Source organism: Pogonomyrmex barbatus, unplaced genomic scaffold, assembly GCF_055798465.1.
Source record: "Pogonomyrmex barbatus isolate J1 unplaced genomic scaffold, ASM5579846v1 scaffold16, whole genome shotgun sequence".
NCBI lineage: Eukaryota > Metazoa > Arthropoda > Insecta > Hymenoptera > Formicidae > Pogonomyrmex > Pogonomyrmex barbatus.
Genome location: NW_028297112.1, coordinates 556560 through 583300, shown reverse-complemented (window position 1 = coordinate 583300; position 26741 = coordinate 556560). Strand labels below are relative to the sequence as shown.

Sequence of the window (26741 nt, the reverse complement as noted above, 5' to 3'; positions counted from 1 at the left end):
AATTTTAACTAAAACCATTAAACTATTAAAACTAAAATTCCTTTGATCTACAACATTCATGTACAAAATAAATTAATAATAATTAAATTACAGATAAAAAACCTATGATTTATTTATAGAAAAGAATTTTTACATAGCAAATGATTAGTAACATATTTTCAACAACTTTATAATAACTCGAATCGAACAATTTTATTTATCACACAGAGATAGTTCCGTTTTTTTTTTGCATTTAAAATATAAAATATCTAATTTTATTTATAAAAAAACTTCTATGATCATTATTATCAAAGTTAATCCGCTGCATAATAACTTAATGAGCACTCCGGAATAATGCATATAGTAAACACGCTGCCGTGCTAGCGAAAGTATTAAAAATCAATTCGTCCAGCAAACAGATTATAGTTCCTTTCGACAAAATTGCTGTCGCGCGCGTCAATAACTGGATTAACGAGCATTACTCTTTCATAAGTTTATCGACTTTCCGTTGATCGGAAATAACACATGCGAATTGCTTGCGCACTGTAGTAATCTTAAAAAAAATATTTCGCGAAAAAAATTTACTTAAAGACATTGTGACTTGCATTTACAACTTGCATCTATATATCAGATCAAAGGAAATTGTGAATGCATTCTCCTATTCTTTTTTTCATCCTCTGATTATGGTGTACCATATTAAACTTCGACAGATAATTATGGTGTACCATATTAAACTTCGACAGATAATAAAAATTTCCTTTGTTCATGCCCGGTAAATTACACGCAAAAAACATATTGTTGCATTTCAGACATTGATTTAATATTTATTCGAAAAATATTAAATGGGTTGTATACCTAAAATCTCCAATATATCTTAATGAGGTTATTAATAAATTTTTTTATTTCACATATATTCGTGAAAAATACATCTTTTCAAAGATTAAATTTTAATAAAGAGTTCTTTGACAAGATAATTTCTTTTCATCTAGAGAATTTTTTATATAAATTTTTCAAATTAACAAGGACAGATCTATTCAAAGATAAATGAAAATTACTTTATTTAATTTATTTAGTGTAAACATTTGGAAATCTCTCTCTCTCTCTCTCTCTCAAACAAATATCAAATAGACATATAATTTACAAGTACATAAATTAATCTGAATAATCTATAAAAACGTACAGGAATTTTTATAAAATGTTATGACTACTATCGATACATCAAATCTGCAAATATATGTGTAAAATAGTCATATAAATAAAACAGTCATTACGTTTTTACTACGAGTGACTATATATTTAACTCGATCAATGCACGCCAAAGAAATTTGATTAATGCATTTCGCAAAAAATATACGCAAACTAAACATGCATATCCGTAACATGGAAAGTATGTTACGGATCGTAAAATTTGATCTTTTTGGAGTACCTTCTATTGGGTGCTCTTAGAATTATTTTACCTTCATTATTTATTGAATTTTAAATAAGAACAAATAATGCTCTAATGAGCATTGCAAATATTAAATAAAACTCACTTTGCTAATAATGTGAAATCGATATCACTTTTATCAATAAGATATTTGTAATTTTGTAATCACCATATTGTTACGAGCTCCACTTATCATTGTCATCCCCCATATATTGAGAAGAAAGGATCGCTCTCTGCCATGCGCCGTTGTTGGCAAAGTTCGAGTGAAAAAACTGCGGCGTAACCATGATCGATACCAATATCTTTACCATCTTCTTGTTCTTGCTTTATTAATAAAGTTCTCTTATTATCTGAAACGAAAAAACTTCTTGCTCTTTCCGCGAGTGAGTGAGTATGAGTGTTTTGGGCGGAGGACCGCCGCGAGCATAATAATATATTAATGTTATATAACAACAAATATAACGAATTGAAGATTTATAGAAAGTAAGGGTATCTTAAATAAAGAGACGTGGGACGTTTCCCTAATCTCCCATTATCATCGAGCTCGAAATGAACGACATGTCCGAATGACGGGCGGTGCTGACGAAGAATGAGAGGTGACGTGTAACCATTGTATGAAAGAAGGCTTGCACACGCACAGCGGAGCATATATGGAAATATCAAGTTATTTAGAGGACGGTACACCGCTGAATTTTAGAAGAACTCCATTTTCTGCGAGAAGAACACGCAAAGCAGCAACAACGTCAGGCGGAAGTTTATGTAAAGTTTGACATATTAATATTTAACTTAAGATCTACAGATCGAGATGATATATTATGTATAAAATTAGTATTTTACACGTAATTATTATTTTACACATTTTAATTTAGTGCGTTAGTAGCGTTATATAAAATATTATCATATCATATTTTATTGATGTAGCTTTCAAATTAATATGTCGATACTTATTTTAATATATTCGCTATTCGGTCCATACGTCTGGAACTATATTTCTTTTCTTACTCGCGAATATGAACTCACTTTAATCATTCCAAATAGAACGCATATTTTTTTCCGGTTCTCGCCGGATGTTGCAATCATAGTAAAGAGTAATGGCAACGACAACCGTTCTAATTTAATTAGGTTTCAATTCGTTCTAAGAGCAATCGAAACACGCAATTACAATAGCCAAGATTAATTAAAAACAAAGATAACTCTTGTACTATGTACAACATTCAATCAACATTTTTTCAATTCACTTTTGCATTAAAAAAGAAGTGTGTGTGTGTGTGTGTGTGTGTGTGTGTGTGTGTGTGTGTGTGTGTGTGTGTGTGTGTGTGTGTGTGTGTGTGTGTGTACACACATATCATACATATACACGAGTAAAAATAGAAATCAAATAAACTGAAACATAATGTTATGTATGCAGTACGTGACGTTATGTTCCAGTTATATACATACGTTTTATAAGGTATTTTATCAGTAATTTTCTCAGCATTCTCCAGCATTATAAATATTTTTTTTCTTTCATATACACCAAGAAACACTGTGTGGAATCAGTTTTTTTTATTTCAACTTCAGAGCAAATTTTGCCATTTTCATATACATTCCTTTATCGATTTATTAATTTTTGTGCTAAATGCAATTTATGCTTTTATAAAAAAGTTGTCAGTTGCAAGGATGATTCGACGTGCCTGTTATTGTTGTCAATAACACGTCTATCGATATGAAGACCTAAGCTATTTAAATGTATGCTTGACGCAATTTCATCAGAAAGGCGTGTACAAAATTGTCCCAATCAAGTGACGTAAAATTAAGTTCATCATATCAGATTTATACGAAATAAATTATTCGCAAGAAAATATTTCCCATTTGTTTCACAAACGTATTCTTCGAGATGTTGCTACGCGTCTTTCTATAATACCGTGTAAATCCGCTGTTTGAGTTATTACAAGACATTCGTTCATAAAACTTCGTAGCTTGTGCTATTCGTTCATAATGCACAATGTATATCGTATAATTTCGCAAGACCAAAGCTCCGTTCTTCAGGACGTTACATTTTCTGTTATCTCTATGTACAATGTACACACTACACTATATCCTACTACGCTCCTCATTTCATCCATCTGCTAATAAAGATGAGATATACTATATTTGAACATGCTAACTATTAGCTAATTTTAAGCACTTTCTATTTATAATTGTACGTATAAATTTATTTTTGATTGAAAAACTTTATTATTTAAGTAAGCATTTTTATATATTAGAAATGCTAGTATATTTAATCAATATATTACGGCTGTTCTTCAAATAAATCACGTCTTTATGTAAAATATCGATAAAACTAGTAAAAATGTATAATTTATTAAAAAAAAAAAATATTAATATTGAACCAATTATATTAAGTAACGAATTTCCATTAAATGTTCCATTAAATGATTAAGCACGATTTTCCATTAAAGTATGAATTTTCCATTAAAAACGAATTTTCCAACACCGATAGCTAGAAAGCTTTGCTCCTCAGAAAATTTTTCTTTTTTAATATTTTTTAGCTTTCTATTGTTCACATGCGACGATAGAATCCGTTGATATTTTATGCTATGGAAAGTTACATGAATTTATGGTAAATTATTTATGTCTCTTTGATTTATTACAAAATTTGAGAAAAACTTAACGCAACATGAGAAAACTTGAATGCAACTTTTAAAAACAACAGAAATTTTACTATGCATATATCACCGAATAAAACTTTTCTCAATTGTTTTCATCCCGAATTGTTTTTCCTGATTTTTCCTCAATTTTAAATCTACTCCTACTTTCTCTCTCTCTCTCTCTCTCTCTCTCCCCCCCTTCCTCCCTCATAATCGCTATTTAAGCTGCTGTGCTCCATCCTCTGATGCAACTAAATAATTTAACCAGCAATTTTAGCAGAGCATCCAGAATTGCTTATCCGATTTATGCGTGCAAGCACAATTTTTATCGAAGTTGAAATTTAATTGTTACGTCTATTTAAAAAACGCTAAAATATATTACTTATTATTGGTTATCCTATGATTTTTATAAATATCCTAAAAATTATATTCTTACAGAAAAATTACTCCCTTGAGAAGATATAATAAAATTCTCGAATAATCTCATTTTTGTAATTATGGAAGTATTCTGCATTGAAATAACTGCTATATATAAATTATTAATAAAATTGTATGAAAAGTTGTACACTAGAAAAAGATCGCGTTAATATCACGATAATGAGTCGGTAGAGCGATAATATGAATGAGCGACATGGAGCATGCACCTTGTAAATATACTACCCAACATTACGATAATTAATATGTTATACACTGTAGCGCTATGATATTTTATCATGATATTTCCATTTTGTTTTAAAACTTTCATGCAACGAAATCATTATCATTAGGCACGGAAAAACGATTAACTATAGTTATCCTCTCTTAAAATAAATCACTTTCATGAATATATGTAACATTTCATAAATGTAATGCTGTTCTTGAAATATATCTTGAAAAATTTTTGCTTTTATGTCATGTACTATTCTGTTACTTCTGCTTTTCACGTTTCACAGACATCTTAAACAATTAATTTAACGACTTAATAAATAAAAAAAAATGCATTCTTTCAAAGTACGGTTATATACGTAACGTATATGTATGCAATCAAGGAGCTTATTGCAAAAGATTGCTATATTTTCTAATAAAATAGATAAAAAGAGATTGCAGAAATGATAATTCACTCGTTTTTTATAATTCACATGCGACTGCAATTTCTATATTATTTACATATCCAAGTTATGTCATATATAATCATAAGTAAGATAAAATAACTGCCGGTCATAGAATACTAAATGATTATTTAGAAATTATTAAAAGTATTAAAATAATGTGACTTCAAAATAATAAATTGCAAATATTAAATAATTGGTATTTTCCATATCTAATTTTTATACAGATTTAAAATGTGTTTTACTTAAAAATGTATAAAAATTATATTAAGTAAAAAAGAAAAATATGTATATATTTTATTGAAAAGCAACAGATCAGAGATTATATTTTGATATTTAGGTTCTTAGATAAATACTAATAACTTATTAAATATATATATTTAAATTATTTATATAATATTTATTAAAAATATGTATTCTTTTCTTTTTTAAAGGAAAACCTGTATATTGATTATTTACTAGTGAGTATCAATCATTAAATTAATTGAAGTATTGGTCATATACTAATGCTTTTTGCGTTTTTTCATTTGTTTTAATAAAAGTTTATTATTCTCTTTTTTTAAAGATAACACATGGCATTTTTAAAGAACAAATAAACAATTATTAAGTGGTTTGTTGTTGAGCTTTTTCTTTTTTTTTTCTTTTTCTTTTTATATATATCATGAATTTCCGAAGTATATTCCGATATTTATTCATCGACTAGTATAACTCTATATTATATTTATAAAATATGGAACATTATGATCTTAATAAAACTGTGAATTCCAAATTTTGTAGCATATCTTTATAGTAATTTTTTATTATATTTATATTATTTACGTAATTAAACGTCTATATAATTTGCTTTATTTAACTTTTTAACAATAAACGACAAATAAAAATGTTTTGATTCAGTGATCATAACTCTGACGACATATATTAAAATTAAAGTTATTAATTTCATATCAAATAATTAATACTTTATACTGAATAATTATAAAAATTTGTATTTTATACTCTTATCTATAAATTAATATAAATTTTTTCATAATTAGCGTGAATTAAACTTTGGTGTTTGTGCTTTATTGCTTCACTGCCTTTACTTTTATTTAAAAGATGAATTAGTTGCTCATTAAACGTGCCATTCTAGAGTATATTAAAATAAAAAAAATTGTTATTGTCATTGTGCAAAACACTTATGACAAATGCATGGCTCTAATAAAATTGATATTCTTCGTATACACGACGCGGTATTATCATTTCATATTGACTTTGTTTTACATTGGAGTAACTCTTAAGAAGGATTAATCAATTATTTCTGCGTTCTTCAATGAACATCGCAAGCGAGCGACCCAAACTAATGCGTATATGCTTAAACATAAATATTACAATATCATATGATTATATGCATTTTCGACTAAGTAACTTTAGTTAAAATTTGTATGAATGATTTATATGTGAGTTTACCATGAGGCGCGCATGTATTTCAAAAGTACAAAATCCATATACGTCACGTAACAAATGAATTTATATTTGTATAAGCTTGGAACGAATAACAAATTTAACTGAGAAAATAACAAGTGCGCTAACCAACCAAGTGGATAACCAAGAACATTTATCAACATATGCTCTTGACTGTGCGATTTCAAGAGGGATCTACAATAAATATAAATTTTATGAAAAATCAGTAAAACAGCATCGTGTATCTGCAACATCAATTTTATTTTTCTTTTACCGTTAAACCTGGAGATTTCGTTCTCCTTCCATAGGGAAAAATTAATTACACATATAAAATCAGATGCTGGTAACATAAAAAAAAAAAAAATTAAAAATTAAAATAAAAGTAAAAAAATCGTACACATACCCGTTGGCTCAGTTGTATGTAGACGCTTTACGGACTCGAACCCAGAATTCGCGATGTCACCCTGTCGCTGTTGAAATCGATCGATGATCGTACCAAAGTGCTCACAGAATTTGCGACAAGTAGTATCACGTAATAATAATAGGAATAAAACAGCTCTCGTTCAAGAAGTTGATTGCTTTGGACAGTTTTGCAGCAACGCTCCTCGATTTAACCCTTCTATTTCGTTAACCGCTACTCGTCGCTTTTATCTAACTGGTTGTATTAACTTTGACGTTTTGGAAGAGGGCCTTGATGAGTGCGGAATAATCAAAGTCAGATTCTTTCCAGACACCTGAAGGCTTGCAACTTTACTTCGTACAACGAAGCTTTCGCAACGAGATCCATCTTTCGTCTGATGCAGTCGCATTCTGTTGCTTCGTTTATTATACTGGCAGGGTAATGGAATTTTGCATTAAAAATGAAAAAGCAAATTGCTATGATTGGTAGAGGATGGATAATTAAGGGCGATATGGCGATAAGCAAAGAGAGAGAGAGAGAGAGAGAAGAGAGAAGTGGGGGAGAAAAAGATAGAGAGAAAGAGGAGAGAGAGAGAGAGAGAGAGAGAGAAAGACAGAAAGAAAAGAGATAATATTAGGAAACGTGGAGAGTAAGAAAAGATGCTTAGAAGAGAAAAAAGAAATAAACACTCGAGCACTCGCGATTCACAACACTGAGTATGCGACACGATGCAACACAATCAGGTCAACCGAACGTTCGCCGTATGACTAAATAGAGAGGGGAACTTTTACGTCGACCTGGATCCACCTAAAGCGGCGCAAGCGCAATCAAACTGCGTTGTCCTATCCGAAAAGGACAGACAGATGGTAACGCCCTTTGTTGAAATTTCGCTTTTCTACGTGCTTACACATTATGTGTGTGTGTGTGTGTGTGTGTGTGTGTGTGTGTGTGAGAGAAGTCGTTTTAATGTACAAATATCAGAGTAAATCAATCTGAATATATATTGTTTGAAAATGAAAAGAATGGAGGAGAGAGAAGGAGCATCGCCCCCATAGAATAGCTTTTTGAAATACATTCACGATTCAAGGAAGACATAACATATTCTCTTCGTAACGACAGCTATGTTTGATATTTGAAAAAAAAATAAAATGTTTAACATCTAAATTTATAATGTCTTTTATATCTATGAAAATACCTATGAAAATGCACTTCTTTCATCGAGGCGCGTGCGTTTTCTCCTTCATAATAAAGAAAATGATATAAATGTGAATGTGAAAATAAAAAAAAAACGATATAAATATATTCGGCATATAGCTAAAAATATTAATTTTTTTTTTAAGATTCTTGTTGATTCATATACAGCCATCTTAAATTATAATTCTACATCTATTTTAATGTACTTTGCAAGAAATTTCATCACATGTTTTCTCGCTTCTGACATCAATCTAGATATCCGCCGCATCCGATTGGGGGATGCTGAGCTGGGAGAGATGAGCGAACTCTGAAAAGCGTTCACATATGCATTATTAAGCATATATACGTACAAATATTCGTCTATACATATACATCTACTCATGTACAAATTTTTGTATAAACCTTTTTACATCTATTAGATATTTAAGTTTAATTCAAAGAACTAAACGTTATTTCTTCATATTATATTATCTACTAGTTTAGTGATATCAGTTTTGTGGATATACATTGCAAAATACATTTTTATAAGCAAATATATATGCAAGTATATATGCTTAATAATTCTGAAGAATTATTAAGTAATGAATGATGTAAAAGGTTTAAATTAAAAAACTTTTCTTGTTCTTGACATGAAGTCCATGCAGTAAAAATGCCATGTACTAATGCAAATTAAAAGCAATACATAAAAAAAGTTTTTACGTAAAGTACTATCTTCTGTCGGTAATATAGACGAATTTAGCATCCTCGAATAGACTGATGCAATTACCGATATAAACAATCATATACAGAGTGTATAAAGAGTACCGGGACGGTGAGATACTTTGAAAACTAAGCATTTTAGGAAAAAGCGTTTCAGATAAAAGTTGTGGCATAACATGTTCTATAATAAATATTATATATACTTAAGTTGTCTACTTTGGTGTTATGTAATATGACATGTCGATTAGATCTCTTCTTCCGATTTTTTTCCTCTTGCGACAAAGTGCCAATGGTTACAATAGACAAATCTCTTTTAGTAAAATGATTGTTATCAGAGATAATCTTTTTTTTATTAATATTGTATTGAACATTATATCAAGTAATCCTGTCGAAGACATAATGCAGAATAATTTTATTGAAAGATTGCAATATTGCAAATTAATTGCAAAATATTGTTACACCATTGCTATAAAATTGCGGTAACATTAAAATATCTGCTTTTTGTAAACTTGTAATAAAACGTTATAATAATATTACAAAGTAATATGAAATCTCTTATGAAAATAAAGTGAAGCTAGCTGGTCTACATAAATGGAAAATAGGATGTGATAAAAAAATAAAAAACTTTTTATATGAAAACGCATGAAGATTTTCTTTACCTGTATTTTATGATATTATTAAGTGTTCATTCATCCAAAGATTAATCATGTCTGATTGCTCAACTTTAATATTCGAACACAAATAAATATTTCAAAATATGTCCATTTAAAAATTTAATATAGACATATGACAGATTTGATCAGTAAATTTTTATTATATTATCGTAAGCTTTAAATGATTTGAATCAGATTTTTATATTTTATATCAAAATGCCACAATAAAATATAAAATATCTCGTAAATTATTTATTTTTTGATAATCTTAATACTTTTACCTTATAACTTTTCATGTACAAAGTAATAAGACAAACAATTGCAATATTGCTGTATATTTACTAATATCTTGTTATAATTTTATCTCTAATATTATATCTATAATACTATACGGCATTACAATCTATATTGCAATATTATCTGGAATGATCTATATTATACGGGATAAAAAAATATTTTATATATAAGTTGTACAATATTTGTTATCTTTGATAATTTATCATAAAGTTATCTCCAAAAAAGTTATTTAAACCTTAGTTGTAAAAACTAGATTACAAATGTAAAGCATTTAAAAAAACTAATGATATAAGAGATTAAATCTTTTTAACATACATTTACGTTTTATGTTTACTATCGCTATCAAAAATAATGTTAAACTTTTCAACAGATCTCGACTAATCAAAATTATATGACAATTCCATTACTGTTATAACTTAATCGATTCAGCCGTTGCTGAAATGTGAAACTGTAGATTCATCTCGAAGTCTTGCGTAAAGATAGTCACAAGCATCTCGCTACTGTTGTATAATACGTTATTGTTGTACATCTGTATTTGCTGGGATTGAATGATGCTAATAATTTCGCATTACGAAGAAACATCGAGAAAAGAAGTTGACTTGTCGAGTCGAATCGATTTTTCTAAGATGTTGCACAATCTTCAATTTGTTTTTTCCTGAAACGCAACAGCGTGATAATATATGATATAATACCTTGCAAAAATGCTTGATTTAGTGTACTATGATGGATTACTTTGTCAGGAGATTTCCAATTATCCGAGCGACAGATACTGATTGATTAAATCAGTTTTAAATCGTTTTTTAGACCCATGACAGCTTAATGAAGAAAGTCATTTTTTTCTAATTCATAAAGTGCCAAGAATGATTTATTAACTAACTTTTTAAATAAAAAAACGTTTCTTACGCATTTTTTTTTGCATAAAATTCTCACTTTTACTAAAGAGTACTTGTTCTGAGATCATCCGAAACAATTTCGGATTTCTTTCCACATCATCCTTCATATATATGACAGAGATGGAATGTTTAGGTTACCAAAGGCCATCCATCATTCATTGATAAAGGCTGGAGATGTGCGGGAGTTAACTTAATATTAGATCTATCTCATAATTATATGTTACATACTGTCTCATATATGTTAAGATTAAATTAAGCATTATTATAACAAAATATATAAGTAGAAGCCTTGCGTAAAGAAGTTATACAGAAGTTATAGAAATACTTTGGTTTATATCAATTATTTAAATTCTATTCTCAACTTCACTTCACTTGTGTACGTTACATCTGTCAAGGATTTCTTAGCTGATATTAATTCGATGCTTCACATGTGTAGCAACAAGTGTTGGAAGAATCGAGTGGTATAACGCGAACTACACCAAATTATCCGCGTTATTCATAGTCTCTCACTTCTGAACATTCATTGTGTCACGTTCTCGTTATCATTGCGAAGCAGAGATCTGCTGTGTATTGTATGCTATATCGTGTTCAGTAGTTGAAGTGGCTCTTGTCTCGGTGCACAAGAGTTTCGATTGGCGAACGAGCTCCATTAATGTGTGAACAATACCGGGTGCGATGAGAAACGTTTCGCGGACTAAACGTTTCTCATGAACAAAACTGCTGGTGCCACAAAAGAAAATATATTGCTATTTCAATATGTGATGATAGAACCAAAATTTGTTGAAAATAATCAATACAAATTGATATAAGAATCATTGGCGTTATAAATATAAATATATAAATATTTTATTACATAAATATCTTTATACATTTCTTAACATACTTTTTATTTAGCTTGGTGAGTATTAGAGGAGAGTTGCTAAATGTGCATTACTTAAGTAATTTTTTTTATATATTTTATTTTTTATTAAGAATCATCAAAGCACTTCAAACGCGCTATTTATTTTCAAACACTGTAAATTTTTATTTACAAATTTAACTGCAATATTAAATTTAATTTATCTTAAACTTTAGTAATCCAACTACATTAAACTGAATTGTAAAATATACTATGACATCCATTCGCGATACGAAATCACGCATGAAAATCACGCTAACCGATCGGTATTACGAAAAAAAGATAATGAATTTGATTTAATTTAACAAAACATGGTCATTCAGGAGTGAATTTCAGAGTACGCGATGCACGCTATGCACATGCCCACCTTCAAATGTAAAAAAAGAATAGAACAGGCGTGTACACACCATTTAATCAATATTTATCATTTTTTATAGACACACAGATACACACACACACACACACACACACATATACATACATACGCGCGCGCATACATGTACGCACAAGATGCGCCAAAAATCTAAATATAATTGAATATTTCATAAACAATGCAATTTTGAAAAAAAATTTCAGACAAAGGTTTGTAAAATTTCAAAGAGGCTATAGAATATTGATTTATTTGCAGATGAAGCCACTATCGAGATTTTTTTGGTTGTCATTTTTGTAAATAAAAATATCTTCTTTTATCATTCAATATGGTTTTTCTAGTGATTATTCTGAATACAAAAGTATTAAGATACAAATGTCCAATAGTATACAAGATATTTTATACTTTATTCTGGTATATTCTGATATATAATATAAAATATTTTATAAACCATTAATTTTTTAGTAATTAAACCTTAATACTTTTATGTATAAAATAATGAAACAAATCGATTGATGTAAAGAAAGGATATAACTGTCTTAAAAAAATCTACTTGCACATTTTTAATCATATATTTTTTTTTAAAATAACTATCTATCTTCTTTATATTAATAGCTTTCTCAATATTAAGATACAATTATTAACCTATACTATTATTAACTTATTAAATGTGCAATGCGACATGTCCGTGTGCTTCGACTGTCTTCAGACGGCAAAAGAAAACATTGATACATCTCCTGTCCTTCTTTTCGATGAGATACTCTGTTGATTCAAGGCAACTCGAGTGCCGAATTTTATACATGACACACACACACACACACACACACACACACACACACACACACACACACACACACACACACACACACACACACATTTATATAATGTAGTTTGTAATGTATGTTTGTAATAAGAAAAAAAATAAGATATATATATTAAAACATATATACAATAAAGATATATATATATATATATATATATAAGATATATATTAATATAATAATTCTTTATATACAATACACAAAAATGTGAAATATCTCACATTTTTGCAGTTATTTGCAGCTATTAAATATCTGAAAATTTATTACATATATGTTTATATGTGCATGTACACGTCACATAATACTGTTTTTTATATATTTTATAATATATATGTATTGAGCAAACATGGAATAACTTAAAAGCATATAATTGCAAAATTTGAAAGATATTTGTAATTAATAGAATTTTTTTTTAATAGTTTTGTAATTAATAGAGCAATTACTTTGCTCTATATATAATCTTATCTGCTTGGTCAAGAATTCGTGGTAAATTAATTTTTAGATCTAGATGTTGTTATTTTAAAGCCACCTCCATAAAATTTTTCATTAGATACCAAAATGTTTGGAAACATGGGTTTATATGTGGATTTTAGATTCATTCTCATATCGTTCATTTTCTGAAGCTCTCTTTTTTGTGTATAGTACTTTTCTTTTAACTGATACATTTCATTGGTCATTTTTGTCATATCTTGTTTGTTCTCTTCTATATGTGCTTCATACATATTTAATTCCGCGATAAAACACTATGAGAAAAATAAATTTTACAAAATATAAAAATATCATCACATGTTTATCGTACGACAGAATTGCATAGATATAACAGAAAAAAATCCTATTATACGCATGCATATATTTAATATATATTATTTAATATATTTAATATATTTAATAAATATATGTTATTATATATTCGAAACTTCAATTTTTTAAAATAATTTAATAGAAAAATGGTAAATAAAAATAATAAATGTAACAATAGTAATAAATAAAGCTACACAATTATAATAAATAAAATAATAAAATTGGAAAGAAAATATAAAATTTCTCTTTTGAAACTATACATTTTATTTCTTACTTTAATTTTCTTTCCTCTTTTACGCAAGGTACTGTGAATCTTATCGAAGTTTGCCATTTGCTGATTTGGTTGTATTGATAAGATATTACGAATATTCGTATATAATTTCTCGGTATTCTTTAATTTTCTTTCTTTATCGATCATATCACTGGAAATTTTTATAATACGCTTCTGCAGAATATGTATTCTTTTAATAAGCTCAAAAGTAGTAGGATCTGTTCCCTATAAAGGAAAATTAAAGATTGTAGTAAAACAATCAAAGCTATATAAATTTATTGCTTTTTAAAATAATTAATTTAAATGATTACGTATATTTAGATAAAATTTTACGTAAAATTTTTATCATTCACTTAAGTGAAAACTTAAGTAAAATCAACTTTAATTATTATTATATAAAAAATGTGATTTATATAAAATTACTGATTATATGCATAGATGAACGAAAATTTGTATATATTCAAGAAAAATGATTTAACAATTAAAAATAAATTATTATATATACATATATACACACATATATATATATATATATATACAATTCGAAAATAGAATTTTATTAAAAAAAGTTGCTCCTTTTGACTTGTTTTAAATTTAAAGTTATAAAACTTTTCACATTTTTTGATTGTACCATTACCATAATTACCATTACCATAATTACAAGCCACTCTGCCTATTTTATTTATTATTACATCTTAATTAAATTATATATGTTTGTTTATCAAAAATATTTGTATGAAAATCTTAAAATTTTGAGATATAATATTAGAGATATAGAGAGATATAGAAAGATATAGAAAATTATTAAAAATAATTGGGTCCTTTAATATATGCAATTTCCAAAAAAATAAAATTTTAATTTTTAAAAAATTAATTTACTTCGAGTTTTCGCCATCTATGTATATTCAATGGAGTTTGAATTTCTTCCTCAAGTGCAGTGACTTTGAGTCTTTCTTTTGCAAGGTCACGATTCAGATAGAAAACTTCCTGACGCAAATCGCTAACATTACAAATGCTTTTAGTAAGTAATGCTTTCTCAGTTCTAAGCTTCTTTACTTCGAATTTAAGCAATCGAATATCTTCCAACTTTTGATTATACTGCTGTTCACCACGTTGTAATGTTCTATTTAAAACCTGCAAAACATATTTATATAAAACGAAAAGTTTCAGTATAAGTAATAATATATATAAGGACTTCCTTAACATCAAATTGTTTAGTAGAGATAAGAAATAGTACAGAATAAAGTCAGTTGTTAGAAGAAAAGTGAAAGGAAATCAATTGGATGAAAAGGATCATAAAGGTGAAAAGAGAGAATAAACTTATAGAGAGGCTAGAAGAATAGGATGATATCAAAAAATGAGCTTATAGAAAAGTTAGGACACAAGTGCAATGTTACAAAATAAATACATACAAATCAGAAATGCGTTGCATTATAAAAAATTATACATAAAATTAATAATAATGACAATTTCTATATGTAAAAATTAAACCTTTATCCTATTGTATTGAAGACCAAGTTCATCATTTCTTCGGACTAATTGTGTACCAAGTGTGTCACGTTCATTCATAACATTATCAATGTCTTTCCGTCGACGTCCGAGGTCTATATCAGCCTGTCGTATTGCAAATCTAAGAGCCTTTTCATTTTTATTTGCCTCCTGAATTTGTTGGCGCAAATTGGATATCTCCACATGAGAAGCTTGTAGATCAATCTTAAGTCCCTCTTTCTCTTTCTCAACTCTCCCTAATACTAAAAAACAAATAATTTTTTATATTTATTACAAATCCTGATTATTCTTTTTCTTTTTAGTGGATTATATTAATTATATCAATTATATTGCAGTGTTCTCCGAAAACATATTATTCCAACTATTCGACCGATTATCCGTCGAACGAGAAAAACTATTTTCATCCCATTTTTTTAAATAAATAAGACGAATAAGAAACAGACGTTTGCGTCAAACATTCACGCTGCCGATTAACATGCAACACTTTTAGACTAAAATATTAAATTGAAATGGCTTACAGAATTCTTCCTTTATAAGATTGGTTTCTTTCGTCGCAATATCCTCTTTCAATTGCTCGATTTGTTGACTTGTAATCTGCAGTTTGTTTTTTAAATTTCGTATTTCCTCTTGCGCCTCAATTAGATTTCTGCTATACACATTTCGTTCTGCACGCATGGCCTCAAATAAGCTTTGATGCTGACGGTACTTTGTTTCAATATCTTCCAAACGTTTCTTATAATCGAATATCTCCACCTTTTTTTGTGTGATTTCATTTACACAACTTTCTAGCTGTCAACACGTAAATAAGTTTTGTAATTTAATTTTTCTTTATGCTTTTGTTTTCCAAAGATAATTAATTATTATAAAGGTGGCTAAACAGAAGCGGGGAGCATTGAAGCTGGCGCTGTGAGACGGAAGAAAGTGGCGCGAAAGCAAAAAACGAAGACTAGGATGCCACAAGCTGTTTGACAGCTCGTGACGCGAACACGTGTGTACGCCCGCGCTTCCGAACCACCACGCTAACAGCAGTCGCGAGTCAATCGTCCGACCGATCTTTCAATTATACAACGAAATATTCTCGTTGAATGTTCGATTCTCGCGGCCGTAGCGACACAACATAAGCTGTTTATTATATTTTCTCCCATTTTAATATGATCCCTAGAACTAGCAATACCCAAAAGTTTTTTTTCACATATTTCCAATGTCTCGTAGATAATTTATACTTTACCTGCTGCTCCAATCCTTGCACTGCCGAGCTGTATTTGTCTCTTTCCTTTTCCACAACTTGCATTTGCTTCTTCGTGTTGTCAATGATTTCTGTTAGTATATCTAGTTCGCTTTTGATCTTCTTCTTGCTATGTCCGCACAACAGAAGCTCGTGATTCAGTCGTTTGATTCGCTCGTAGGCGTTTTCTTTGCTGCGGATAATAGCATTCTTCTCTCGCAATAAAATGTCGATCCATTGCTTATTCTCAAGCTTTTCCTTATGACAAATTTGAACCTTGTATTCCGCATTCTTCACATTAATTAGACTTTGTTTTAATTCCTGTTCTAGCCTAGTTCGCTCGGATTCGCATTTCAACAATCGCTTATCCGTCAGATCCTTCTCACGCTTACACTTTGCGCTATCCTCCCTTGTTCTAAGACATATTTCATTTATATTTAACTCACATAAAGGACATTGTTTTTTTAAACTTCATATTATGTTTCTACAACAGAAAAGAATACGGATAAATTTCAACAAACAGGATCTTAAGTATCTAATAATTTCTTTTTTATTTTATATATATATATATATATATATTATTTCATTAGGTTGTAACGGTCATGCCATTACTGAGCCTCGCGGGTTAAACACCCGTCTACGAGGCCGGCACATCCGCATCACCATTCGAATAGGAAAAATTACAGGCCACGCTACAAATGCGTGATAACGCGTTTGACGGATTCCGCCAGGCCTACCAGGGGAATTTTCCACTCCGGTACCCGGTCCGGTAAGAGTCACCGGCCGGATATATAAGCCGACTCGTCACTGACTCGGCACTTGGTCCCGGTCCCGATTTTAAAAAATAAAAATGATTATTAGTTACATAAGATCCTATTTATTGAGTTTTGCCCATATTTCTTTCTGTTATTTTAATGTATTTTTGGCCTATATGCATGAAATTGAATTATTATTAATGTTCTTATAATATGCGCGCGAGTTTCTTTTATTACCTGCTTAGCTCATGCTTGATGTCCTTTATCTGTTTTTCTTTATCAGAAAGCTCTTTTTCTAGTTTCTCTGTCTCAACGATAGTATTATTGAGATCTGTTTGCAAATTCTTTTTTTTTAATATGAGCTTGTTGATTTCCGTTTGCATCTTTTCATTAGCTAGTTTTTGATCCTTTATCAAACCTTCCAGTTTTGTCAGATTATTTACATTGATTTCAATAGCTGTCTTTGAAATCTACATTCATTTCATTTCTTAGTATTTTTATTCAATGTTGATCATAAATTCAATAGAATAAATTAAATCATAAATAATTTTCACTACATTTAAAGGATATTAATCTAAGCTTATATATGGATGTATTTTAATTTTGACTCTCGAATATCTTGTAAGTAATAAGTTTCATAAAAAATACTTCTAATAAATATAGTAAGATTTCAAGGGAGTTAATATAATTATATAATTATGATATTGATATATTAGATAATGCCACTGTCAATATTTTCTATGAACATTATTTTTAAGTAAAGTTATATAATTTTTACATAATATAATTTACATAATATTCTTCTAATTATCCTGGGTATAAAAATATTAAGATATAAATATCAAGCTAAATATTAGAATATGAGTTTATGAGATATTTTATATTTTATTCAGGGTTAGGAAAGTTACTTTCTAAAAGGTACTCATTACCGAATTAAAAGTAACTAGTTATCGTTATTAGTTATTAGTTTCTGAATAGTAACTTATTATCATTATCATTACTTAAAAAATTAAAAATTATTAATTTAAAATATATAATGCAATAGTATACACAATTATTTACAAATAGAGATGAATTTTTGTCCAACTTTTTTCTCAAATTGTAATTATGATAAATATTTGCAAGCATTTTACCTCGAGTTCATTGTTCTTTATAGTGATCTCTTCCTGAAGCTGTCGCACCTCTGTTTCTGCTCTTTCTCGGACTCTTTTCTCTCGTGAGATTTCGTTTAACTGTATACTAATAGTTTCCTGCATTTCTATCATCTGTTGATCAATTTCGCTACTCTTTTTTTCAAGTTCTTGTATATAAGCAGACATGTTTTTTATACGTTGTTGCATGGTCTCTATCTCACCAATGAGTTTTTCTCTTTCTTTCAATAAATTTTCCTTTTGCTTACTAACGGTTATACTGTAATTTTAAAATTTTTAATAAATCTATAAAAACAAGCAAAATGTTAAAAAAATGTTTTGAAAATGTATATTCTCATTCTAAGTACGACTTAGATCATTCTTGACAGAAAATACATAAAAAAGTAAAAGAAAAGAAAGAGAAAATAAGAATATGTTGTATTGCCGAAGTATTTGTATCAATTTTAAAGTCCTATTATTATTTATATCAATTTCGATTTAATTTCAATTCTGTCTTGTAAGTTTTTTTAATTATTTTTCATATAAATAGATATTAATTTCATAAATTCACTCTTTCTCAATTGCTAGTTGTTTATTTTTTTGTTCGAGCTCCAGACCCAATTTCGTAACATTCAATCGCAAATTCTCAATCATCTCCTGTGCATCCTGTTCGCGTGCATGTATCGCATCTGCTAGTTTCGTTGTTTTAGTAACTTCTTTTTTCAAGTTAATTATCTCATCTTCATAGGCATCGATTGTTTTTTTCAACTCATACATTTTATATGTGTTATCCATAATTTCATTCTAAAAACGGCAATATATCATAAAACAAAATTTAAAAATAAACAGGAAGAAAAATTATTTTCTTGTGCAGTATAATGCAATTTAATTTTACCTTGAGCAAAGTACATTGATCCGATAATTCTTTTTCATTTCTGTGTGCCTTATAAAGAGATTCATAAAGTCTCGTATATTCAGCCTTGAATGCAGCCAGTGTTTCATTGGCATTCATTTCGTTTATTATCTAAATAAGTAAAATAAATGCATTTTTAATTGAAATACTAATTGAAATAGTAATTAATAGTAATAGACTGAATGAATTCAAAGAACTCAAATAAAATTTTTAACAATAAGCAATAATAAAGATTCTAAGTGAAATTATTGTAGAAAAAATTGTGAGGATTTTTAAAATAAACAATTAAAATTTTACAATATTATTTTGTACTTTATCATTGAGAAGCAAGCATTATTTTAGTAATAATTCTTTTAAAATTTGTTTAAGATTTAATGCACTTTGCATAACTCTTTAAAAAGAAAATAAATGTGTAACAACATTAAAATATACTTTATTATTAGACTATTATTAAACCGTACATAACTGTACATAATATTAAAAAAATGGATTATACATACATATTATTATTGTATTATAACTAGGATTGTGAAATAACATATTATTTGTAAGGAAATTACAGTTAGTGACATCTTTTTCAATAATTATAACTTAACTTTCCTTCCACTTATAACTGCACTTAATTTAATTATATTCTTTTAGTTTAATTATATTCTTAGTAATAACTAATAATTAATTCAGTAATTACTTTTATTGTTACTTCATATATTTTATTTCAATTTATTTGTCAATATATGAGTTATATTTAACAAAATGAAATAAATGCTAGTGAATAATCATAATGATTATTTCTTGGGATGAAAATATATTTTTAATTCTAATATTCTCAATCTTATATATATTATTAATTTGTAATATTATTTTATTATGATAATTTATTATATCATAATAAAAATAAATTTATATTATAAATATAATTTTAATATTTTTTATAAATTCATAATACGTTATAAAGTCTGTTTAAAAATATATTTTTGAAATATATCAGGAAATATGGTAGTGTTTTGAGTATCAAATTGTACTTTTACATGTGTATATATATATATATATATATATATATATATATATATATATATATTAGTTTTCGTTAAAAATATTACAAAAATTATTCTTCTGCTTATATCTAAAAATAGCTCAAATATTTCGATTTTTTTTCACAAAAAAAGTTCTTACTCTGGCATAATCTTTCTCCAAAATACAAAAAGTGCTACTCGCCGAGCTTCCCTCCGAGGATGGTTGACTACTTTCACTTTCATCATCCTGAAAATAATAATGTTCTATTACTATTCTAGAAAATAAAGTGATATGGATGATTAATGATGAATGATTATTACTTATTTAATGATATATCAATTATATAGCAGTAGCAAAAATAATCAAAATTTAAGAAAAAAAACATATTTCTTATATTTTATAGTTTTGAATATCAAATAAACTGATTACGATGATAAAGAAAATACGTAAAGTAAATACGTATAGATAATTAAAGTATAAATAAGAAAATGTAATTTTTAACATGTTCATGAAAGACTTATAGTTGTAGAGTATAGTAACATTTTTCCCAATAGATGACAAAAATTTTTGATCAGGAAAGTTCTCTAAAATCAATCGAGAAACAAAAGTTGCATTCAAAAGAAAAAGTAGTTTTGCAACTGTTGTAAAAACTTTTATATGATTGATATGGCTCTTAATGGATATTGGCTCTTAATTCCTCATGGAATTCCTCATTTAAATATATAAATCAATCATATTAAAGAATCTTATAATAGTTGCAAACTATAACAATGCAACTGTTTTGCTGCAAATACAGCCAAAATAACTGATAATTTATAATAAAATTTGGAATTATTATGGAGATATCAAATAAATTAAATATACATGAAATATAAAAATAATCAATTATATATTATATATATTTATCAATTATATATATTTATCAAATTAATTATTTATTATTATTAATTTTAAAACAAAATATACATTATATATGTTATTTAATTTCTGTACTAGTTTCTTAATATGCAGTTTTTCTTTATAAGAAAATCTATACAAATATAAAAATTAAATACTTTCCAAATTGTTCAGAAAATTGTGTTCAATTTTTATACAAATACTCAAAAGAAATAATAGAAGTCGATGAAATTTATATTTATACGCTTTTGTCTATATTTTATTTATTATATATTTATATATATTATATATTTATATATATTATATATTTATAACCTTAAACCATTGACGATGTGATAAATAACATTCTGATAAAGCTGTAGTTTACATAAAGCCTTTGATGCTTTTTTATACTTTTGAAAATAGTTTATATATCATTTTAAATTCTTCAATAACATATAGTTGTATAAAAAATTCATAATTAATGAATAGTAAATTAATAATTAAATATATTTTATATTTACTTACCCCCTCCAATTCAGCATTCATCTCAATGTCCATCATGATGTACAAGATTAAAACTTCGTTATAAGTATATAAATAAATAAATTTTACAATCTTTTATGCGAACAAACAAAGAATTATTGATTTAATAATTCCGCAAATTATTGATTTAATAATTCCTATATTTTTACTTTTTAATTAAAAGATGATGAATATTTTGCAAATTTTTTTGCAAATAGCCAATGATCACAATCACAAATAGTTCTTTATATGAATGTACTGTCAATTGAAATTGTGTGTCAATTTATTGCGAATGCATGTTCTTCATCTTTGGATATGACCTACAGATTGTTGAATAGTCGCTATGACAACAAAGCGGCTTTATATCGATAGAATAATATCTTTGTAAAATGTAGCCTTATTCGCGTAGGTAATACGCACGATAAGTGGTTCTCTTCTGTGTTAGACGCAAGAGTGATAAAGACGGACAGTTGTGTCCATACCGTCTGCGAGTAAATTAAGTTGATAAGTCAGAGCTACTGCAGGACCCATCGAAACATTCGCTGTACAAACATCTTCCGACACGTGTCAATCACGAGACGTACTACTAGTTTGTCAACATGGGTACTTCAGTATTGTGGTTGCGATTATTTATTATTTTATTTGGATTACTGGCATCGTGTAGTCAATGTCGCAAATCAGACAGTAAGTAAACATAAATTGTTTTTGTTTCCATATCCATGCATTATTCTTCTTTCAAGTACAATATATATAATTATAAATCTTTTGATAAAAAAGATATTTAAGGATTCTACTTTTAAAAATTTAATATTAATTTTAACTTAATAATAATACTTATTCAATTTTATTTTGCTTAAAAATAAAGGAAGATTTCAAAAAAATTATCTTACGCTACTTTAAAAAGAATTATTGAGAATTGAAATTGATGCACCTTAAAGGTTAGTAAATCTGTCACATTAATGGGCCAAATATTCAGCAGAATATTTGTAATTATTGGAAATTTTCTGAGATTGGATTACATTTTTAGATTTAGGGAACTAATTTTAAAATTTTGGCATAGAAAACCTCCAATAAAATGGCAAAATAAATATATTCTGCTGAATATAATATCATTATATTTCTTTCGAACATAACATTTCTTTCGAAAATGCTTACTTTTCAAGATATTTCACTGGTCCAGAACTTTTTACTCACCCTGTGACCTTTTAGATTAGTTCTTATACGAAGCTTATTAAATCCAAAAGAAAGGTACTCACTACTCAATGGTAAGAAAATCATCTGTAGCTATGTTAATTTTTATTATAAAACTTCAGGAACATATTCTTGACATGTTAAACTATTAAATTATGAAAAGATGTTGATTTTTTAACTTATTACACGAGTTTTTCTTCTTAAAGATGTTTGTTCATCATAATCAAAATTGGCTATTTTTAGACTTCTTCTTTTGTAGGAATAAATTAATTTGCAAAGATAATTTTTATTTTATTTTATTTAATAAATCATCTAAATACATGCTTCTATTATATTGTTTAATAATCATCTAAATACATGCTTCTATTATATTGTTTAATAATTGACTAGATTAATCTTAAGGTGATTCAAGTTTTTGTATATCAAAGCTTAATCTTACAAAAGTAAACAATACAATAGTAAATTAAGGATTTTAAAGCACAGAGAATTCTTTGATTATACATTTTAGAATAGATAACGGATTTTGATCCCCTAAAAAAAGTTCTATGATATTAAAAGCTTGTTAAAGATTTAACAAATATATGAGAATCTTTTAACATTTTTATACAATCCAGAAGATTGTAAAAAGTTGCAATAATTTTGAAAACTACAAGTTATCGATAAAAGATGTGATTACAAGTTGCTGATGGAAAATTAAAATTTTATATAAAAGTAAATGAATAGTGTTTCAGAATACTTTGGGTCATATAAAACCGCATACATCACCAGAAATTCAGGCGAAAGCAGCTAAAGATGTCGCAGAAAGATTGTTAGGCAAGGAGATATCTCAATTGTTTATAATGTTGTTAGATACTAATTTAGGGCCCATTGGTAAAGATACTTTCGAGGTGTGATGTTTATTTTTTAATATACAACAACATAATGATTATATATTTATTTGTGCATATTTATTCGTGAGGAAGTAATCCGATATTGTTAAATGATTTCTTTTTGACAGATAACAAAGAATCATCTAGGCGAGATTGAAATTCGTGGCACTTCCGGGGTGGCAATCACATGGGGTTTGCATTACTATTTAAAAAATTATTGCAATGTTCATATATCATGGGACGGTATGCAAATTTCATTGCCTAAAATTTTGCCAGAAGTTCGAGTTAAAATTACATCGAACGACAGGTAAAGCGCGCGATGTCATCCATAATAATCTAAACTATTTATTTATACAAATGTATATTTATATTATTCCGTAACTTTCTAGGTTCAGATATTATCAAAATGTGTGCACTGCAGGTTATAGTTCTGTTTGGTGGCAATGGGATCATTGGGAGAAAAACATTGATTGGATGGCCCTTAATGGAATTAATCTTGCTCTCGCTTTTACTGCACAAGAAGCGATCTGGCAAAGACTATATCAAGAATTAAATTTAACAAAAAATGAAATCGATGAACAATTTGGTGGACCTGCTTTTTTACCCTGGTTGGATAATTATATTTTTAGTTTTTTAAGGGGACACACAAGAGTAATGAATTGTTATCTTTAATACGTAATTATCTCATTAATGAATTATTTTGACAATTCAGTTCGGTATGAAATAAAAAAATATTCACTTTAAATGATAAATTTTAAAGAAAGTTATGTAATAATAATATTTGATTATAAAAAAACTTATTTTAAAAATTTCTTTTCACGATTGATTTGATTTCTAGGTATTTTAAAGAAATAAAAATTCATGAATTCATGAATATACGTCATTTTTAATGTTTGAGCCTTACAAGAAAAGATAAGACATAAAAAGAGCGATTTTGCAAATGAGAGTTTTAAAATCGTCGACACATCTTTTCAACAATTCTTTTATTAACTTCTCTTAAATATCTCTTGAATTTTGGATAGTATTAGATAGTAATTTTGCTTAGTTTAGTTCTGATATTCTTATAGAATATTTTATGACTTCTTTTGCTTCTATCTACTGCTACTTGCTATAAACTATCTTTGGCTTTCGGTCAAAGTAATAATGTTGCGGATTTTTATCAGTAAATTACTTATGTTGAAAAATGAGCTAAACTGTATTATATATTTTTTTAACTGAATCTTTACGTTTATATAAAACAAGACAATAATAATTTAACAGTTTATTTATTATTCAGTTTAGAAAACGTTTGCCAAAAGCAATTTAAACATGTACAAAAAACGTTAGGATCAGAAAGAATCATATAAGTCAGTTCAGACGAAGAAATGTCATCTCAATTTGTACTTTCTTTTGTATATCGATGCGCTCAATTGAATATATTTTTCAAATATATTTTCAAAAATATTCAGTAACTTCGTTACTTTCTCTTAAATTAAAATAAAACTATAAAAATATATTCTTCATTAATCAAATTTTCAAGTAAGGTTTTAAAAAAATCGATTTTTTTATACATCCTGATGTGCTCCTTTGAATTATTCTTTATATAAAGAAGAAAATATATTTATTATGATAATTTAGGACAAGAATGGGCAATATTCGTGGCTTTGGTGGACCATTATCATCAAATTGGCATAATCGCACTATATATCTACAACATCAAATTCTCCAAAGAATGAGAAATCTTGGAATCACTCCAGTACTACCAGCATTCGCGGGTCATGTACCGCGAGCTTTCGCCAGACTTTTTCCAAATGCTAATATGACGAAAATCAATTCTTGGAACAAATTTAAAGACAAATATTGCTGGTAAGATTAAAATAATCTAGTAACATTTCACGCATTTTTCTTCTTTTTTGAGTATTATGTAATTTTGTTTAAAATTATTTTTCATAACATAAAGTATATTACAGAACTGTTAAAAATTAATACACAGTTTTATATACGACAGAATTTGTTTTGTTAGCTTTCATTCGCTATTTTTTGTACCATTCTTCCATTTTTATTAAGCTTCTTTGTAGGATTCTTGAAAAAAGAATCAGGATTTTTGTGTGTTGTGAGTATCATGTCGTCTGCAAAAGTAGCGATCATAGTTTCCCTATTAACAAATAGATCTACAGTATATAATACGTATATATATATATATATATAGACTTGGTCCAAGTATACTTCCTTGTGGAACTCCTGAATTGATTAAGTTTGCAAATGTTTTCGTTGAACTTCACTTAGAAACATCTGTTTCGAAGATATAATCTTAGAACTAGATAAAATGATTGCATGATGATTGTTAATGCAGACCGTCACAAAAATATTTCATATATAATAAATTTTTCAATTGTTTAATACAATAAATTAATATAATATAATATAATATGATACAATATAATGTAATATATAAATGTAATTATTTTTAGTCCTTATTTACTGGAACCGACGGATCCGCTATTCCGTATTGTTGGGGAAAAATTCCTTCAAATGGTAAGTTAAGATAATTTAAAACATTAAATAAACACAATTGAGATAAAAAATATAAATATTTCAATTTGTTACAGTATATCAACGAATTTGGTACGGATCATATTTATAATTGCGACACTTTTAATGAGAATGAACCCAGTAACAGTGAACTCACTTATTTGAGAAATGTCGGTCATTCAGTTTTTTCGGCCATGAATGCGATTGATTCAAAAGCTATATGGTAAATAAATAAACTGTAAAACATACATATATTTTTTATTTTACTTAGCAATTCGATACATTTAACAATTTAATTTTTTAGATTCAAATAAAATATTAACTGGACGCATGTACAAGATGTCTTTCTGATAATTATCGACA

At 27.6% G+C, this 26741-nt stretch overlaps 3 protein-coding genes across 10 annotated transcripts in view; 1 reads left to right on the top strand and 2 right to left on the bottom strand.

Annotated features, from left to right (window-relative positions):
* The window catches only part of 5-HT7 (5-hydroxytryptamine receptor 7), a 45679-nt gene extending 37931 nt beyond the window's left edge, over positions 1-7748 (bottom strand). For 3 of the 4 annotated variants that reach the window (XM_089073990.1, XM_089073992.1, XM_089073993.1), the window contains exon 1: positions 6967-7731. The gene's annotated coding sequence lies outside the window, so the exon portion shown is untranslated. Of the gene's footprint in view, positions 1-6966 lie in introns of all 4 variants that reach the window. The other variant, XM_089073991.1, reaches the window with a different exon arrangement.
* A 2964-nt stretch (positions 7749-10712) lies between these two features.
* LOC105431468 (cilia- and flagella-associated protein 58) overlaps positions 10713-26741 on the bottom strand; it is a 21622-nt gene continuing 5593 nt past the window's right edge. Inside the window, exons 1-13 of one of the 5 annotated variants that reach the window (XR_016138631.1) lie at positions 21811-22213; positions 20566-20652; positions 19375-19503; positions 19051-19283; positions 18483-18759; positions 17587-17819; positions 16598-17009; positions 15888-16158; positions 15352-15611; positions 14740-14994; positions 13864-14085; positions 10928-13531; positions 10713-10867 (exon numbers count right to left, since the gene is read on the bottom strand). Coding sequence is in view for 2 of the 5 variants with exons in the window: in XM_011645678.3 (XP_011643980.2) it covers positions 13280-13531; positions 13864-14085; positions 14740-14994; positions 15352-15611; positions 15888-16158; positions 16598-17009; positions 17587-17819; positions 18483-18759; positions 19051-19283; positions 19375-19503; positions 20566-20652; positions 21811-21846 (2667 nt within the window). In the remaining 3 variants the exon portion in view is untranslated. Of the gene's footprint in view, positions 13532-13863; positions 14086-14739; positions 14995-15351; positions 15612-15887; positions 16159-16597; positions 17010-17586; positions 17820-18482; positions 18760-19050; positions 19284-19374; positions 19504-20565; positions 20653-21810; positions 22214-26741 lie in introns of those variants that run through there. The other 4 variants (XR_016138632.1, XR_016138633.1, XM_011645678.3 and 1 more) reach the window with 4 other exon arrangements.
* Naglu (N-acetyl-alpha-glucosaminidase) overlaps positions 22334-26741 on the top strand; it is a 9216-nt gene continuing 4808 nt past the window's right edge. Inside the window, exons 1-7 of the mRNA XM_089073956.1 lie at positions 22334-22491; positions 23722-23885; positions 23996-24174; positions 24257-24475; positions 25485-25712; positions 26318-26381; positions 26456-26602. Coding sequence (XP_088930082.1) covers positions 22407-22491; positions 23722-23885; positions 23996-24174; positions 24257-24475; positions 25485-25712; positions 26318-26381; positions 26456-26602 — 1086 coding nt within the window. The 5' untranslated portion in view covers positions 22334-22406. The remainder of the gene's footprint in view (positions 22492-23721; positions 23886-23995; positions 24175-24256; positions 24476-25484; positions 25713-26317; positions 26382-26455; positions 26603-26741) is intronic.